This window comes from Aquarana catesbeiana, linkage group LG11 (genome assembly GCF_042186555.1).
Source record: "Aquarana catesbeiana isolate 2022-GZ linkage group LG11, ASM4218655v1, whole genome shotgun sequence".
NCBI classification, from domain to species: Eukaryota; Metazoa; Chordata; class Amphibia; order Anura; family Ranidae; genus Aquarana; species Aquarana catesbeiana.
The window spans coordinates 271,819,054-271,838,997 of NC_133334.1; the positions used below are offsets into that span (position 1 = coordinate 271,819,054).

A 19,944-nucleotide genomic window follows, 5' to 3' on the forward strand; every position below is an offset into this window, starting at 1 on the left:
GGAACGAAGGACTCATCGCGGCGCTGTGATTGGCCGGAGCCCGCAAACCTGGAAGAAAACGCCGAAGGAACATGTCAGCCCACCCTCGGCGGTGACCGAGCGAGCTGCGGGAGCTTCCTTCTAAGGTAAGTATTTCATAATGTGCTAGTATGCGATGCATTACTAGCAGATTATGCTATTGTCTTGCAGGGTTTTGTTTTTTTTTTTTTTTTTTTTGTGTATGTGTGGAGGTGTAAACCCACCACCAAACCTGCACAAATGACAAAACCAAATAAAATAATAATATTATTGTGAAAAATTCTGATAAGAATGAGAGCAGCCCGTTGTAAATAAATTGGGTAAGAAAGGAATTAATTAAAAATGAATTAATTAGAACTGCGCTCTCCCAAAAATACTTTTTAAATACTTTTTTTTTTTTTTTTTTTTTCCAGGGGTTTACTACCGCTTTAAGGTTAGGATTAGGGGTTTGGGTTATTTATTTCTTTTTTGTTAGGGTATTACTACTACTACTACTACTTACACAAGTATTTACAAAAAAAAAATACACAAGTATTTATAAAAAATAAAAAAATACACAAATATTTATAAATAAAAAAAAAAAAATACACAAGTATTTAAAAAAAAAAAAACAAGTATGTATAAATTAAAAAAAATACAATGTAATAAATAATTAACCCCTAACCTTAAAGAAAAAATAATAATAAATAATTAACACCCTAACACAAAATAAATAATAATAATGATTATTATTAATGCTACTAATAATAAATTAATATTATTAATAAAATATTTTTTTTGTTCAGGTTTGGGGGTTTATTATTATTGTTAATAATAATATTTTTTATTTTTTTTTAAGGTTAGGGGTTTATTATTTACTTATGTATTTTTTTTTAACTTATGTATTATTTTATTTGTGATGATTCTTAGTCATTTGTATATTTATTTTACATTTATTTATTCATATTTAATTACCGTTTTTTTATTTAAACATTTTTCATGAAAATCGCACACACAAAAAAACGCACAAATGGCGTGTTTCAATTAAGTTTTATGGGAATAAAGAGATGGCAAAAATGCGCAAATCTGCCCAATCTGAGCGACCAAAAAAAAACCCTCCAGAACTTTTTTTTTGAGTTTCAGGCTTCAGGTGATTTGTAGTGGAGATGAGAATCACCTCCAGCATAGAGAATAATTGATTGAATGGGGCCTAAGTCACGCCCACCGAGCGCCTAGGTCGCGCCCACTGAGCGCCTGGGCCACGCCCACCCTGTGCCTGCTTGCCATTCGCTGGCTTTGTATCACGTGACGAATTGATACCACGCGCTGGCTACTGAGCCGCTCATCCTCCTCCCCCGCTGCCCTGTTCGCTGTATAAGACTGTGGGCGTTGATTTTTTTCCTTTACTGCGTTCCCATTGGTTACCGGTACAATAACAGAGACGCTCATAATCATCCAGTGTGCAATATCATACAATGTTCCATTAGCCGATATCATTTCTTTTCTTCGGCTAGTGCCCGCCTCCTCCCCGGCACACCGCACGCTGATTGGTTGATCCCATTATTGTTGATAGCAGCTGGAGCATATGATTTTTTTGGATTGGCCGGGAGCTTCTTCGCACAGCACCCTGGGAGTTGTAGTTTCTCTGTACGCCTCTGAGACGCGGCCGAGGCCGGTTGGAACTACAACCCCCATCCCCCCCTCTGTAGAGCGCTGGCGGCTTCCAATGCCTGTTCCTCTGTACGGGGGTGGAGTGGACCAATTCAGCCGGACAGGGGGGGAGAGTCTTGGCCTAGCTTGGTTGCCTGGGAAACCAGACGGCGCCGCCGACATCAGCTCCCCTTGTCTTCGGGTGGGATTGAGGCGAGGCCGCGGAGACTGGAGCCGGTAACCCCGGGGAGGGGTCTGGGGGGTCCTATAGAAGGCAGTCAGGGGGCCATTTACTGGGAGACAGAGAAAATGTCCCCTCATGGGTCACAGCTGGCCCATTGTTACCCATAATGACCCTTGTTTCTAGGGACAGGGTAACCATGGGCAACCAGGGGCTCTCCAGATGTCAGGGGACTACATGTTTCAGCATATTCAAGTCTAAGGAGCCATTCTTGGGTGACAGGGAAATGGTAAGGGCCCTCAGGGGCCACAGCTGTCCTGTTACCCATGATGACCCCTATTTGTAGGGACAAGATAACCACGGGGGACCAGGGACTGTTAGGGGACAGCCATGGCAGAGACCGAGGGACCATTTACTGGATGACCATGGCAACCCGGGCTCTCCAGATGTTAGGTACCCACGGCAACCAGGGGCTTTCCAGATGTTAGGTACCCACGGCAACCAGGGGCTCTCCAGATGTTAGGTGACCATGGTAACCAGGGGCTCTCCAGATGTTAGGTGATCATGGCAACCAGGGGCTCTCCAGATGTTAGGTGATCATGGCAACCAGGGGCTCTCCAGATGTTAGGTGACCATGGCAACCCGGGGCTCTCCAGATGTTAGGTACCCACGGCAACCAGGGACTCTCCAGATGTTAGGTGACCATGGTAACCAGGGGCTCTCCAGATGTTAGGTGACCATGGCAACCAGGGGCTCTCCAGATGTTAGGTGATCATGGTAACCAGGGGTTCTCCAGATGTTAGGTACCCATGGCAACCAGGGGTTCTCCCGATGTTAGGTGACCATGGCAACCAGGGGTTCTCCTGATGTTAGGTGACCATGGCAACCAGGGGCTCTCCAGATGTTAGGTGACCATGGCAACCAGGGGTTCTCCCGATGTTAGGTACCCATGGCAACCAGGGGTTCTCCTGATGTTAGGTGACCATGGCAACCAGGGGTTCTCCAGATGTTAGGTGACCGTGGCAACCACGGGCTCTCCAGATGTTAGGTGACCGTGATAACCAGGGACTCTCCAGATGTTAGGTGACCATGGCAACCCGGGGCTCTCCAGATGTTAGGTACCCACGGCAACCAGGGACTCTCCAGATGTTAGGTGACCATGGTAACCAGGGGCTCTCCAGATGTTAGGTGACCATGGCAACCAGGGGCTCTCCAGATGTTAGGTGATCATGGTAACCAGGGGTTCTCCAGATGTTAGGTACCCATGGCAACCAGGGGCTCTCCAGATGTTAGGTGATCATGGTAACCAGGGGTTCTCCAGATGTTAGGTGACCATGGCAACCAGGGGCTCTCCAGATGTTAGGTGACCATGGCAACCAGGGGTTCTCCCGATGTTAGGTACCCATGGCAACCAGGGGTTCTCCTGATGTTAGGTGACCATGGCAACCAGGGGTTCTCCAGATGTTAGGTGACCGTGGCAACCACGGGCTCTCCAGATGTTAGGTGACCGTGATAACCAGGGACTCTCCAGATGTTAGGTGACCGTGGCAACCAGGGGCTCTCCAGATGTTAGGTGACCATGGCAACCAGGGGTTCTCCAGATGTTAGGTGACCGTGGCAACCAGGGGCTCTCCAGATGTTAGGTGACCGTGGCAACCAGGGACTCTCCAGATGTTAGGTGACCGTGGCAACCAGGGGTTCTCCAGATGTTAGGTGACTGTGGCAACCAGGGGCTCTCCAGATGTTAGGTGACCGTGGCAACCAGGGACTCTCCAGATGTTAGGTGACCGTGGCAACCAGGGGCTCTCCAGATGTTAGGTGACCGTGGCAACCAGGGGCTCTCCAGATGTTAGGTGACCATGGCAACCAGGGGCTCTCCAGATGTTAGGTGACCGTGGCAACCCGGGGCTCTCCAGATGTTAGGTGACCATGGCAACCAACTATAGAAACAAGAAAATCCTGGACTGCCGCACTCTGAAGACAGACATCTTTATTGCATAATCGATTAAAATCCAAGGATAGCCATTACATAGTAACAGAGCATAGCAAAATCTAACGTGTTTCACATCTAGAGATGCTTACTCATAGCTAAATTGTTCAAGGCAGAAGTACAAAGAAGTAGAAAACAGGATAAAAAACTGCCAATTTTCTACTTATTTGTATTTCTGCCTTGAACACTTTAGCTATGAGTAAGCATCTCTAGATGTGAAACGCATTAGATTTTGCTATGCTCTGTTACTATGTAATGGCTATCGTTGGATTTCAATCGATTATGCAATAAAGATGTCTGTCTTCAGAGTGCGGCAGTCCAGGATTTTCTTGTTTCTATAGACTTGTGCAAAGTCTGCACCTGTCACCAATTACAGAGGGTGGAGGCACTCAGATGTGGTCCTGAGGCTTAGTGAGCGGCATATCCTCTACGTTTGCAACCAGAGACTAGGTGTTGGGTGACCATGGCAATCAGGGACTCTCCGGAGGTGACCATGTTTCAGCATGCTCAAGGGTAATGGTAAGGGCCCACAGCTACCCTATTGTTACCCTCCATGGTGCCCCCATGGCTATCCTATTATTCTCTATGGTGATCAGACGCCCATAGTTACCCTGTCCCTAGAAATAACATGACCGGCCGAAGTTCGGTGCCACGGAGGAAGACCGGACGAAATTCGGTGCCATAGAGGAAGACCGGCCAAAGTTCGGTGCCACCGAGGAAGACTGTCCAAAGATCAGTGCCATGGAAGAAGGCCGTCCGAAGATCAGTGCCACGGAAGAAGACCTTCAAAATATAGGTGCCATGGAAGAAGACCTTCAGAAGATAGGTGCCAGGGAAGAAGACCTTCAGAAGATAGGTGCTATGGAAGAAGACCTTTGGAAGATAGGTGCCACGGTGGAAGACTGGCCAAAGTTTGGGTCTGTGGAAGAAGATCGGCCGAAGATCGGTGCTATGGAAGTATACTTTCCGAAGATTGGTGCCACAGAAAAAGACTGGCCATAGATCGGTGCCCGGAAGAAGACCAGCCGAAAATCGGTGCTATGGAAGAAGACAAGCTGAAGATCAGTGCTATGGAAGAGGACCGGCCAAAAATCGGTGCCATGGAAGAAGACCGGCCGAAGATCGGTGCTGTGGAAGAAGACCTCCTGAAGACCGGTGCTATGGAAGAAGACTGGCCAAAAATCGGTGCTATGGAAGAAGACCGGCCTTAGATCGGTGCCCAGAAGAAGACCAGCCGAAAATCTGTGCCACGGAAGAAGATCAGACAAATATCTGTGCCACGGAAGATGACCAGCCGAAGATCGGTGCTATGGAAGAAGACCAGCCAGAGATCAGTGCCCGGAAGAAGACCAGTCGAACGTCGGTGCCATGGAAGAAGACCAGCCGAAAATCGGTGCCACGAAAGAAGACTGGCCGAAGATCGGTGCTATGGAAGAAGACTGTCCGAAGATAGGTGCTATGGAAGAAGACCGGCCGAAGATAGGTGCTATGGAAGAAGACCGGCCGAAGATAGGTGCTATGGAAGAAGACCGGCCGGAGATCGGTGCTATGAAAGAAGACAGGCCGAAGATCGGTGCTATGGAAGAAGACAGGCCGAAGATCAGTACTATGGAAGAAGACCAGCCAAAGATCGGTTCTATGGAAGAAGACCGGTGCTATGGAAGAAGACCGGCCGAAGATCGGTGCTATGGAAGAAGATCGGTGCTATGGAAGAAGACCGGTGCTATGGAAGAAGACCCGCCGAAGATCGGTTCTATGGAAGAAGATCGGTGCTATGGAAGAAGACCGGACGAATATCGGTGCCACAAAAGAAGACTGCCCAAAGATGACAATGGCTGGTGAGGGACACCACAGCGCTGGAGTGGAGGTGAGTATAGTTCCGCTTTAAAACAGAAGCATCTGGAAGATTAACCTGCAGTGAATGATAGGCAAACGTCAGATTCACTGCTTTCTAAATATACTACAAAGAGGATGTATAGCCAAATATTTCTCTAGTTATGGGTGGAGTGTGGAAGGTCAACCTGTTGCCGCCTGCCACAGCACCATGTGACCACTGTGACAACCATTGACAGTGGTGGTCACATGATTGCCAATAGAGGGGAAATCTTCCAATGGGGACACCTGTTCAGGTGACTACTAAGAGGGGATTTCCCCTATCTTTGTGAAGATCTCCTCTTCCTGTTGTGTCCCCGGGACAGGGAAGAGAAGGAAATCTCACCAATGGAACACAGACAGCCGTCATCGGGTCATCTGTCTGTGTAGATGCTGTTTATTGTGAGGGCACCAGAGCTGATATAACCTCTCTCTCTCTCTCTCTCTCTTCCAGGGATCTGCCTCGGAGGTATGTGAGAACGGCCGATACAATGACCACCGTGCGTCAGAGGAAGAGGATTAACGCCTCCGAGCCGAGTCCCAACAACTCGCAGGGGCAGAAAAGTTCAAGGGAGAACGCTAAAGGGATTTCCGGTGGGTGGAGCAAGCAATGTTTGTTATTACTTTCCATTACTGGTGTAGAACCTTCCATGCTTCTAGGCTGCCAGTTATAGACTGACTATACCATCAAAACCACAACTATATATGTTATATATCTATATATACATACTGTCATATATACTGTATATACATACAGATATACACTATATTACCAAAAGTATTGGGACACCTGCCTTTACACGCACATGAACTTTAATGACATCCCAGTCTTAGTCCGTAGGGTTCAATATTGAGTTGGCCCACCCTTTGCAGCTATAACAGCTTCAACTCTTCTGGGAAGGCTGTCCACAAGGTTTAGGAGTGTGTCTATGGAAATGTTTGACCATTCTTCCAGAAGAGCATTTGTGGGGTCAGGCACTGATGTGGATGAGAAGGCCTGGCTCGCAGTCTCCACTCTAGTTCATCCTAAAGGTGTTCTATCAGGTTGAGGTCAGGACTATGTGCAGGCCAGTCAAGTTCCTCCACCCCAAACTCGCTTATCCGTGTCTTTATGGACCTTGCACAGAGCAGCCCCGATCCTCCTCTTCTTGGGTCCCCAGATCCCCCAGATCTCATATTTAAGAGGTCCTTTCATGTTTTTTTTTTCTATTACAAGGGATGTTTACATTCCTTGTAATAGGAATAAAAGTGACACAATTTTTTTTTTTTAAACGGTGTAAAAATAAAAGATATAATAAATAATAATTAAAAAAAAATTTTTAAGCGTGCCCCGTCCTGCCGAGCTCGCGTGCAGAAGCGAACGCATACGCGAGCAGCGCCCGCATATGAAAACGGTATTAAAACCACACATGTGAGGTATCCCCGCGATCGGTAGAGCGAGAGCAATAATTCTGGCCCTAGACCTCCTCTGTAACTCAAAACATGCAACCTGTAGAATTTTTTTTAAACGTTGCCTATGGAGATTTTTAAGGGTAAAAGTTTGTCGCCATTCCACGAGCGGGCGCAATTTTGAAGCGTGACATGTTGGGTATCAATTTACTCGGCGTAACATTATCTTTCACAATTTAAAAAAAAAAAAGTGCACTTCTAAGACCGCTGCGCAAATACGGTGTGACAGAAAGTATTGCTAAAAAAAAAAATAAAATAAAAAAAAAATGGCCTGGTCATGAAGGGGGTAAACCTTCCAGAGGTCAAGTGGTAAACCCTTGTGGCTGCAAAAATATTGCAAAAAAAATTAAAAAAAGATTTTCAACCAATCATAACCCACAGGAGATTAAAAAAAGTGCATAAATGAGACAAGTCCTCCTTACCTAGTTTTGGCTTGTAGAAAACGAGATGAGATGTATTGTTGAGAATAATGTTGTGAATAAAGTAATTTTATGTTGTTGATGGAATTGGGATGTGATGACTTCTTCTTGTTTTCAGGAGGGAGCACATGGAATATCCTCAGTTACTTCATTGGCGGGATGCTGGCTTTGTTCCTGGGACTACTTGCTGCATATTATGTGGCCACCCTCCATGAGAATGATCTGTGGTTCTCCAATATTAAGGTACATGTACACTTGGGTAGAAAGGATTGGTCGATCGCTGTCATGTGGGACGTTCACACATTCCCAGGCAATGGATGCAGAACTCCTGTGTAGTTCTGGACCTCTCATTCCTACTTTGAATCAATTAAAGTGGAACTAAACCCATAAATTTAAAGCGGTATTAAACCCAAAACTAAAAAATGGAATACAGTGGAACCTTGGTTTAAGTCCTCATGCACACAGACGTTTTTACAGCTGCTTTTTGGAGCTTTTATTGCAGCTTAAAAAGACCTGTCTATTTTAGTCTATGGCTTCATGCCCACCTAGGCATTTTTGAGCTGCAAGTGGCATAGGCGTTTTTAAGCTGTAAAAAAAAACCCAGGACCAGTGGGTTCTGAGAGACGTTTTTCAGCTGTAAAAACGCTCTAACGCTCAAAAACGTCATTTACCAACATTTTTTAACGTTTTTGATCCATTGAAAAAAAAAAAAAAAAATTTGAAAAAAAAAACCCTGAAAAACGCTCAAAAACGCTAACAAACGCTATTGCAAAAACGCTGAAAAAAGTTTAAAAAAATCACTGCAAAGATACTGGCGTTTTCATAACATTATTTTAGCAGCCTGTGTGCATGAGGCCTTAGAGTTACGCGGTTAACGAGCGTTTTGAAAGACAAGAAATTTTAAAAAAAATCAGTTTCGGTTTGTTTGCCTTATGCCGGCCGTACACGGTTCAAATTTCGTAAGAATTTTCTTTCGAAAATCGCATGAAAGAATTTTCGTATGAATTTCGCACCATTAGTGGAGCTGCAACAACGGCCGATTTTCGTGCGGCAATCAAATTTTAGGAATCGGACATGTTGGAAATTTTCAGAAAAACAAACAATTTTCTAATCAATAATGGGAGAATCGTGCGAGAAATGTAATAAGAAAAGGAAATTTACGGAGAGAAAAGAAGAATCCCAGCCACAAAAATTATTTTCTGTAGCAACATGCGGTGAAATTGAAGGCTTGGTCGGCCGAATTTCGAAAATCAATGGTGGCGTCATCGGATCACAAAAAAACACGAACATTTGGATTTTGTAAAGAAAATTCGTTTGAAATTCGACCGTGTATGGCCTGCTTTAGAAAGCAGTCACATCCTGAGTAGAAAAGCCCGTCCCCTGCTAGCATACTACATACAGTGCCTGGAAAAAGTATTCACACCCCTTGAAATTTTCCACATTTTGTCAGGTTACAACCAAAAATGTAAATGTATTTTATTGGGATTTTATGTGATCGACCAACACAAAGTGGCACATAATTGTGAAGTGGAAGGAAAATGAAAAATGGGTTTCAATTATTCTTACTAATAAATATGTGAAAAGTGTGGGGTACATTTGTATTCAGCCCCCCTTTACTCTGATACCCCTAACTAAAATCTAGAGGAACCAATTGCCTTCAGAAGTCACCTAATTAGTAAATAGAGTCCACCTGTGTGTAATTTAATCTCAGTATAAATACAGCTGTTCTGTGAAGCCCTCAGAGGTTTGTTAGAGAACCTTAGTGAACAAACCACATCATGAAGGCCAAGGAACACACCAGACAGGTCAGGGATAAAGTTGTGGAGAAGTATAAAGCAGGGTTAGGTTATAAAAAAATATCCCAAGCTTTGAACATCTCACGGAGCTCTGTTCAATCCATCATCGGAAAATGGAAAGAGAATGGCACAACTGCAAACCTACCAAGACATGGCCGTCCACCTAAACTGACCGGCCGGGCAAGGAGAGCATTCATCAGAGAAGAGCCAAGAGGTCCATGGTAACTCTGGAGGAGCTGCAGAGATCCACAGCTCAGGTGGGAGAATCAAAGAGAAAAAGTTGGCGCTTGCACCCGCCTCAGTGTGGAACCACCAAACTGATGAATACCTGAAACATAGGGGGAACTTTACACAGAATGATTTAAAAAATGTAATTGAAAATGAGTGATTATGATAAGTCCATATAGTCCATAATGTATCACCTTGAAGGCAGCCCAGAGAAGATGAGAAGCAACTCTTGGAATAGCTGGGGGAGAAAGCACAAAGGCGCCACTCTAAGTGTAGTATAACAAAGAGTTTTAATGAGCAGAAAGTCCAAACCTACTCACAGGAGTATATTGATAACAGGCATGTCGAATATAGGTAGATAAAAACATCCGGGAAGGAAGTCCATCCGTGGCTGTTGTCTGGAGAAGCGATCACATGTGCCTTCTTGAGGAGGAGGACTCGTCGTGTTTGGGGGAAGAAAAATGCTAACTATGACCCTAAGAACACCATCCCTACAGTCAAACACGACGCTTTGGGGCTGTTTCTCTGCTAAAGGTACAGGCCAACTTTGCCGCATTGATGGTCCAATAGACGGGGCCATGTATTGTAAAATCTTGGATGAGAACCTTCTTCCCTCAGACAGAACACTGAAGATGGGTCGTGGATGGGTCTTTCAGCATGACGATGACCCAAAACATACCGCCAGGGCAACAAAGGAGTGGCTCAAGAAGAAGCACATTAAGGACATGGAGTGGCCTAGCCAGTCTCCAGACCTTAATCCTATAGAAAATGTATGGAGGGAGCTGAAACTTCGAGTTGCCAAGAAACCTTAAGGATTTAGAGAAGATCTGTAAAGAAGAGTGGACCAAAATCCCTCCTGAGATGTGTGCAAACCTGGTCACCAACTACAAGAAACGTCTCACCTTTGTGATTGCCAACAAGAGTTTCTCCACCAACTACTAAGTCATGTTTTGCTTGGGGATCAAATACTTATTTTACTCACTGAACTGCAACTCAATTTATAACATTTGTATTGTGTGTTTTTTCTGTATTTTTGGTTGATATTCTGTCTCTATCATTTAAAATACACCTATGATAAAAAATGATAGACCCTTCATTTCTTTGTAAGTGGGCAAACCTACACAATCTGCAGGGGAGCAAATAATGATTTCCCCCACTGTAAGTGCTCATGTGTACTAAGCCATTCAGCACAATGCACCCTTATACTCCTTGAGAGTTTCTACAGCTTCAGGCGACCTCCGCTTACTAAGCAGACCTTCCCACCACAAGCCTGATTTCAGTTTTCAGCTTGGTGTTTGGCAACTTAGTAAAAAAAGCCACATTTTAGGGAGTTCCTTTGGCTGAAATTGAAGATGATTTTATGACATTTAAAAGAATACCTAAGTGGCCCAAGGAGGGTTTTCTATATCCGTCCAGAGTTCCTCTTTAAGGTGTATAGAGTACTCATCAGTTAATAGAAATGGGAATTGCCATTTGTGCTGACAAGGCCCCTGACTCTGCACCGGTCCTGATACATCTTCTCTACACATCATTTTATGGACAGCTTTCCCAGCACTCCGATGAATGTGCCCTGCAGCCATATCATGCTGAGCTTTATTAATAACCTCGTACCTCTTCCAGATGAATGTTCTTTCTTTCATTGATTGTAGGTGTAGTGCAGAGCTCATAGGTTTGGAATTAAATCTATTTCATCTGCTTTTACTTCCCTCCTCCTTATTGGCATGCTAATATTTAATTAAAAAAAACATTTCTGCTATCATTCCATACTTTTTTTTTTTTTTAGACCCAGCAATGTCATCACTGGGTCTGTGTGCTTCTCTATGCAATGCAGATCATTGCTGGTGGGAGGGAGCTGTACATAGCCTCTTGATAGCAACAAAACACCCAGCCTCAGTGCTCCTCTTGAGAGCCCTCAGTCCTTTATGTAAGCAGTGGGCTGGCTCCTGGGAGGAGTTATGCAAATAGCAAAATGCCTTGATGGGCGGATGCCAGCCTGGAGAAGTGGGCGTTCCTAGGCAGGCTGCATTTACATACAAACCGCCTCTTGGGAGGAGTTATACAAATAGCAAAATGCCTTGATGGTTGAATGCCAGTCTGGAGGAGTGGGTGTTCCTAGGCAGGCTGCATTTACATACAGACCGCCCCTTGGGAGGAGTTATGCAAATAGCAAAATGCCTTGATGGGCGGATGCCAGCCTGGAGGAGTGGGTGTTCCTAGGCAGGCAGCTTTTACATACAACCACCCCTTGGGAGGAGTTATGCAAATAGCAAAATGCCTTGATGGACGGATGCCAGCCTGGAGGAGTGGGCATTCCTAGGCAGCCTGCATTTACATACAGACCACCCTAGGCATCACCCACCCCAGATAGCAAGCAATTGTGCTGCAAGTTTGAGAATGACTTGCTAAGCTATTGCTAGACTTGTCAGGCTTCACAAGTTTGTTGCACAATTGCAGCAAGTCCACATTGCATGACTCCAGATCAACTTTCTTTGCAAACATTCTGCACGTCTGCTGCAAGTTCTTGTTCAGTTATGTTGAGCAACCGTCATCCCACCACAGGGGGCACTGTGACTGAATTTTTATGCTGTAGACTTGCAGAGCTCTTGCTGTAGACTCACCACTGCAACTTTGCTCTTGCTAGAGACTTGCCTTGCAAACGTGCTACAAATTGGAAAAGTGTCAAGTGCTCTGCAAGTGTACAACCTGCCAGAGAAAATGTGCAGCAAGTTATCAGACTTACAATTCAACACTGCCACAAATGTGTGGCAAGTTGTCCTTGCTATCTGGGACGTGTGATGCTGAGCATCCATGAAGGAAAGAACTGAAATCCAATGAATGAAAGGGTTAGAGTCAGGCTGGGGAAGAAATGAAGGCTAGATGATGCTGCACATCCTGCAGCCAGAAAAGGAGGCGGGGCTCTATCTGACTTGCTGCAGCTTCTAATGCACATTGTGAGAAGCTCACAGTGTGCAGTGAAATCGGAGTAAGCCATTTCAGTCCAGGAGAGGATCCTGTGCAACCGCGCATGACTGAAGGTAAGGCCGGAGGTCAGGTCCCCGGAGTGCAGAATCCCAATCACTAAAATCTTATATTATTTTACAGGTAAAGTCGATATGGGAAAAAAGTCAGTATAACAAATGCCATCTGAGAGCATCACATGTCTTGTGCTGTAATTGGAATTGCTGAGGAAATGGCGCCATCTAGTGGCTGATTTGGTAACCCATAGGCTGCTGTCTTCTTATATTGCAAGGACGCAACCTACAGTTTTTTCCCTACACCTTATGGATGAGGAGCTCTAAGCCTCATAGGACCGGCAAATATTGTTGATGCCACAAAGAGAGCAACGATCCTTCTCTACAGCCTGCTGGCAGGGGAAAGGCTTTTCTACTCTGTGGCTGCTTTCTAAGCCCTCATGCACACAGGCTGTTAAAAAAACTTTATGAAAACGCCAGTATCTTTGCAGTGATTTTTTTTTAACTTTTTTCAGCGTTTTTGCATTAGCGTTTTTGAGCGTTTTTCCGCGTTAGCGTTTTTGAGCATTTTTTTTTTTTCAAAATTTTTTTTTTTTTTTTTTTTCAATGGATCAAAAACGCTAAAAAACATTGGTGAATGACGTTTTTAAGCGTTTTTGAGCGTTTTTCAGCGTTAGAGCGTTTTTACAGCTGAAAAACGTCTCTCAGAACCCACTGGTCCTGGGTTTTTTTTACAGCTTAAAAACGCCTATGCCACTTGCAGCTCAAAAACGCCTAGGTGGGCATGAAGCCATAGACTAACATAGACAGGCCTTTTTAAGCTGCAAAAAAAGCTCAAAAAAGCAGCTGTAAAAACGTCCGTGTGCATGAGGACTAAGGAAAGCAAACTGAAAAACTTTGCACATCTTTTTCATTTGATCAATCTGAAATACATTTAGCTGATTTAAAGTGATTGGCTGACCTGGGGGACCGGAGCAGGAGAAACTAGTAGATGTCACACGCAGCAGGGGAGCAATATAGTGGGGGGGGGGGGGGGATGGGGACCAAAAATAGAGGTGGATGAGCAAACCAGAGTATAAGCATACCTCCCAACTTTTTGAGATGGAAATGAGGGACACTTATTAGCAAAAGTATGCAGCCATAGGACACACCCCTTGCCATGCCCCCTTAAAGGAGAATTGTACAAAAAAAACAAGATTGGTTAAAGCCACAAGTGCTTTTTATACCACTACTATTCCTTTATATTGGCTTTTGGAGATTACAAATGCAGCAATTTAAAAATCAGATGAAAGGTTTAGCGCTGGAAAACACTTTTTGATAGATAAAAAGTGCATTTTATATACATCTACATAGATCAGACCAAAATGAGGGACAAATGAGGAGGACAGAGGGACATTGCTCCAAATCAGGGACAGTCCCTCGAAATCAGGGACAGTTGGGAGCTATGTATAAGCAGAGCTGGGTGTTACTACTAAGTGGGGGATTAGCAGAGCTGAGGGTTACTACCGGGCAGACGATCGGCAGAGCTGGGGGTTACTACTAAGTGGGGGATCAGCAGAGCTGGGGGTTACTACCGGGCAGACGATCGGCAGAGCTGGGGGGTTACTACTAAGTGGGGGATCAGCAAAGCTTCTGAATGAGGGTACTACTGAGCTGAGGTTCTTCTAAAACAAATAGAAAATCAACACACACAGGGCATTAGCCAAGCTTCAAAAAAGCATCAAAGAAACATCAAAAAACCCATAAAACATGTTTTAGCGGTAGGCGCTTTAATGCGTGTTAAAGTGGAAGCAAGTGTAAATGAGACCTAAAGTACATGTGTTGGTATAGCCGGCGTACAGTTTATAGGTAACAATCTGTTTTTTCTTTTATTTGCTCAGGAGGTGGAGAGAGAAATCTCATTCAGGACGGAGTGCGGATTGTATTATTCTTACTATAAGCAAGTCCTCCACGCCCCGACCATCTCTCAAGGTACGCTCTATGTCTTACGTGACTTATGCACACAGGTATGTTGGGATGTGCACATGGGGGTCTTCCACTACAGCTTTGTATCTGCATCCTCCTACCTAAGTTGTACCTGTTTATCTGAGTCTTCTCTTCTGTACAGTATATCTGTTCAAAGTCCAACATTCATAAAGCTTGTCTGAGATTTCAGAAAGTAGGGGGTGGGGAGTTGAAGTTACACTCTGCAAAGTTCAGTGAGGAGAGCACCGAGAGCTGATTGGAGGGATGGGACACCCCCCCCCCCCTTTCAGCTGAGGCTGTCAATCACAGGCGGTGTGCTGGAGCTCCTTCCTCTGTCACCTTTTTTCTCTTGGTGTCAGGAAAACTTGTCAGAAGTGACTCATGCTGATAGCAGAGGAAGGAGGCAGCAGACAGAAATGACACTTAGTGCTCTGGATTGAGACAAATACACACTATAAAGGGATATGCTTTGTTCTTATTTCATGTCTGAGGTTTACAACCACTTTAAGCTTTAACAAAAAAAGACTGGAAGCTGATTGGTTTCTATGCAGAGCTGCACCAGTGCACCGGTTTTAGTAAATCTCCCCCTATGTATAAAAATTCTCTAAAAACATTAAAAAGAATTTATCAAGACTGGAGTAGCCAGAGTCTAGAGCAGCTATGCATGGCAGCCAATTTTCTTGCTTTCATTTTCAAAGCTTAACCAAACAAGCTGAAGATGGAATCCGATTGTTGTCATGCACAGCTGCTCCAGATTCTGTCTGCTCCCATTTTGATCAATTCTCCTCAATGTCTTTTATTGGCCATAATAACCAATCGTGTTGCATTACTGTAGTTTTCTACTGGAATGTGATTGGACGGCACAGACACTTTTCTGTCCTCTACATTGGTGAAGCTTCTCTGTCTGTGTCTCCTATAGGAATCGCTGATTTAATCTATGACAACAGAACAGAGGCCATGAGGACCATCAATATTCTGGAGAGGATGAATGTGTACCAGGAGCTTCTCCTGGCGATCATCTACAGAACCTTCAATCTTTGGGTGAGTCTTTTTTTTATAGAGGTGCCCTACTGGAGGTGGTGGGCTAGAAGGGGTGCTCCACTGGAGGTTGGGTGTTAGAAGGGGTGCCCCACTGGAGGTTGGGTGTTAGAAGGGGTGCCCTACTGGAGGTTGGGAGTTAGAAGGGGTGCCCTACTGGAGGTTGGGAGTTAGAAGGGGTGCCCTACTGGAGGTTGGGAGTTAGCAGGGATGTTCTTCTTGAGGTGGGAGGTTGAAAGTGGGGGGCTAAAAGGGATGTTCTAGTGAAAGTGGGGGGCTAGAAGGGGTGCTCCACTGGAGGTTGGGAGTTAGAAGGGGTGGTTTCCTGGAGGTAGGGGGCTAGAAGCAGTAATCTACTGGAAGTGGGGGGCTAGAAGAAGTGCACCACTGGAGGTTCGGAGTTAGAAGGGTTCCCCTTCTTGAGGTGGGAGGCTGAAAGTGGGGGGCTAGAAGGGACATTTTACTGGAAGTGAGGGCCTAGAAGAGGTGCCCTACTGGAGGTGGGGGGCTAGAAGGGGTGCCCTACTGGAGGTTGGGAGTTAGAAGGGGTGCCCTACTGGAGGTTGGGAGTTAGAAGGGGTGCCCTACTGGAGGTTGGGAGTTAGAAGGGGTGCCCTACTGGAGGTTGGGAGTTAGAAGGGGTGCCCTACTTGAGGTGGGAGATTGGAAGTGGGGGGCTAGAAGAGATGTTCTACTGGAAGTGGGGACCTAGAAGAGGTGCCCTACTGGAGGTGGGAGGCTAGAAGGTGTGCTCTGCTGGAGGTGGGAGACTGGAAATGGTGGGGGGACATAGTAAAGGGTTAGGCTTTAAAGCGGTTCAAAACCCAAAATGTATTTTTAAATGAATGCATTCCCTGCATTAAGGTAAAAAAACTTTTTACATCTTGCTGTCCTCCCCCCACCTCCCTAAATACTTACCTGAGTCTTCAAGCGACCCAGCTCTGTGCATAGCTGGATCTCTTCTCTCACCTCTTCCTCTTCACACAGGGAATCCGGCAGCAGTAGGAGCCATTGGCGCCTGCTGCTGTCAATCAAATGCTGTGAGGAGGAAGCGGGAGGCGGGGCCCAAGCTGCGTTGTGTGTGTCTATAGAGCGTGGTTCGGGAACAAGCACACACTAGCTATGGGGAGCACATGGAGAAGAGGAGGAGCCAAGATCGCCGGCGGGGGGACCCCAGAAAAGCAGGTTCGTGGTCACTCTGTGTTAAACCATTGCACAGAGCAGGTGAGTATAACATGTTTATTATTTTAATTTAAAAAAGTGACTTGTGAGGATTTTGCAGGGAGTCATTAACAAGATTTGGCTAACATTACATTTGCCATTTCACAGAGCTTTATTGTTGGCTTTATTGCTGTCTTTTGATTGTGAAGTTGTCGTCCTCACAGAGCCTGCTGGATTCCGTCTATTTCTACATCTATACTCTGTTCGGGCTGCAGACGCTGTACGTAGCGGCTCTGTATATTAACAGCTGGCTGCTCAGTGGGACTTGGCTTTCTGGATCATTAGCGGCTCTATGGTACATTGTTAACAGGTAAAGTTCAATTCAGAATCAGCATCTACAAGTCATCAATGACAGGCGGCTAATGGTGTTATTTTTATGCATATCGCAGTAACGGGCCATGCGCTCGGCTCCCGCCAGCAGCTGCTCTGCGTACTGCGATGGCACGACTTTGAAACACAGCCTGCCTCTTGTATGCAGAGTTTACCCAAAGCAGTCTTTTAAAGGTTTTCATACGCTGTTATAGGACAATTTATCTCCTTTCTATTCAATGTAAATAATCAAGGTGTGTTTAAGGGTTTTTTTGGTTTTTTTTTAACCCGTTCATGCCTAAGGCTATTTCTGACATTTGTTGCTTAGAAGTTAAAAAACTCTGTATTTTTTGCTAGAAAATTACTTAGAACCCCCCAAACATTATATATTTTTTTTAACAGAGACCCTAGAGCAGTGATGTCGAACCTTGGCACCCCAGATGTTTTGGAACTACATTTCCCATGATGCTCAACTACACTGCAGAGTGCAAGGGCATTATGGGAAATGTAGTTTCAAAACATCTGGGGTGCCAAGGTTCGACATCACCGTCCTAGAGAATCAAATTGTGATTGTTGCAATATTTTATGTCACACGGTATTTGCGCAGCAGTCTTTTAAACGCATTTTTTTTTGGGAAAAAAGACACTTTCATGAATAAAAATAAAACTAAACAGTAAAGTTAGCCCAATTTTCTGTATAATGCGAAAGATGATGTTTCGCCTAGTAAATAGATACCTAACATGTCATGCTTTGAAATTGCACACACTCGTGGAATGGCGACAAACTACGATATCTAAAAATCTCCATAGGCGACGCTTTAAAAAAATGTAACGGTCAACAGAGTTAAAGAGGAGGTCTTTTGCTAGAAATATTGCTCTCACTCTGACGATCGTGGCGATATCTCACATGTGTGATTTGAATACCGTTTACATTTGCAGGCGCGGCTTGTGTATGTGTTTTCTTTGCTGCGCGAGCTCGTGGGAAGGGGGCGCTTTAAGAAAAAAAAAAAAATATATATATATCTATATATCGATAGATATATCGATATATATCTATATATATATCTATATATCGATATATATATATATATATCGATATATCGATATATATATATATATATATATCAGATTTTTTTTTATTTTTTTAAAGGGACAATGTAAAAAAATATATATATATCTATATTTATATCATTATTTTTTTTTTTTTTACATTGTCCCTTTAAAAAAAAATTTGATCACTTTTATTGCTGTCACAAGGAATGTACACATCCCTTGTGACAGTAATAGGCGGTGACAGGTACTCTTTATGAAGGAATCGCTGGTTTAAAAGACCCCAAATCCGTCCTTTGCACTTAAAAGTATTCAGATCAACAAAATTGGTGATTCTGAATACAGTCATTATTTTTCAAATCGGCATCATTGGCAGCCAAGTAAACCAGAAGTGACGCCGCTTCCGGGAGACCCGATCAGAGCCGAATCCGACTTTATTCGGATCTCAGCCTAGCCAGCGTACGCGCCGGCTGGTGGCCCGGATCTCCCGGTGGGACGGGAGGCCAGGAAGAGCGGCGGAAAGGTGGCCGCATCGGTTGATACCACTAAAGAGTCAACCGCTGGCTCTAAAAAACTGTACCGGAGTGATGCCTGCAGCTTCATCCCGATATAACCCCTTCAAGCCATGAACGCAAATTTGCATAGGTCGGCGTGAAGGGGTTAATAAACCAGTTCAGCTTTCAAACCTGTAGTGTACACCCCCTATGGATCCAAGCAATTTTTACATTTCTGCCATGTTTATTCGGAAATAACTTTGTCGTTACTGAACTCTGGGCTGGAGCACTTTTCAAGTGGAGCCCCCCTGGCACTGCACGGGTTAAATGATCATTATTTCTAGGGTATAGATAGAGGAAGAGGCTATATTACTTACCCCATTTCCCATTCCAGCAGGCTCCAACACTGTCTCCTTCTCCCCAAAGCTTCAGCCTGTGGACAGTCCATTGGTGTCATCACATACAATGCAGATATCAGAGAAAGGGAATAGGCCATGGAAGTACTGGCAATCTTGCCAGTAGAAGAAATGGGTGCCATAGGCGCATTATGTGACAGATGGTTCCCCCTGCTGGCCTATATAATGCTGCCTCTGTCTGACTCAAGTTGCTGGATTGTCTTCAGCTCTTCCCTGTTCCTGTGTTATACTTCCAAGAGATTCCTGTTGTGACCTCGGCTTGCCTCCTGACCTGCTCTGATCTCCTCTCCATTGTTTGACCCCCGGCTTGGCTCATGGACTTTGCTATACTTGCACCTGCCTGATTACCAGTCTTTGACCCCCCGGCTTGGCTCACGGACTTTGCCTATCACTTACCTGTGATTGACCCTCAGCTGGCCTCACCACAGCCTCCAATCTGCTCTCCTCCTGTGTTCTACCCTCAGCCAGGCTTATACTAAGTGTCTGAAATACTCCTTGTCGTCCTCTCAAGCAAAGTCTCCAAGTGATCATCAGCTCAAGCCGTCTCAACCTGCTGGCAACCCATGCTTCTTTGAGCCCTATACCTCCTGTACCACCTTCAGGGGTATACTGCGCTTAGCCACAAGGGGCGCCTCTCTCAGCATCTTGGCCTCGGAAAAGGTACCTGACAGCAGAGCTGTCAACCCTGTATTGTAGGGGCAAGCATGCGACCATGGCCATGAGAGGCTGAGAGAGGAGGCTCCACTCACACAGATTAAGGAGCCTGCTGTAGTACAGAGAAGTATTTCTCCATATTCAAGCACACCCAGACATAACAAGCATTTAAAACGGTTGTAAACCGTTGGTGCTTAAAAAAAAGAAAATCCTGCAAATCAACGTCACAATGTGCTAGTATGCA

General features: G+C 44.9%; 1 protein-coding gene across 1 annotated transcript in view; it reads left to right on the plus strand.

The window, feature by feature from the left end:
* Nucleotides 1-1,646: 1,646 nt before the first annotated feature.
* Nucleotides 1,647-19,944, plus strand: part of DPY19L3 (dpy-19 like C-mannosyltransferase 3) — a 90,270-nt gene continuing 71,972 nt past the window's right edge. The window contains 6 exon segments of the mRNA XM_073605829.1: nucleotides 1,647-1,884; nucleotides 6,145-6,284; nucleotides 7,677-7,801; nucleotides 14,435-14,525; nucleotides 15,439-15,560; nucleotides 16,943-17,088. Coding sequence (XP_073461930.1) covers nucleotides 1,724-1,884; nucleotides 6,145-6,284; nucleotides 7,677-7,801; nucleotides 14,435-14,525; nucleotides 15,439-15,560; nucleotides 16,943-17,088 — 785 coding nt within the window. The 5' untranslated portion in view covers nucleotides 1,647-1,723.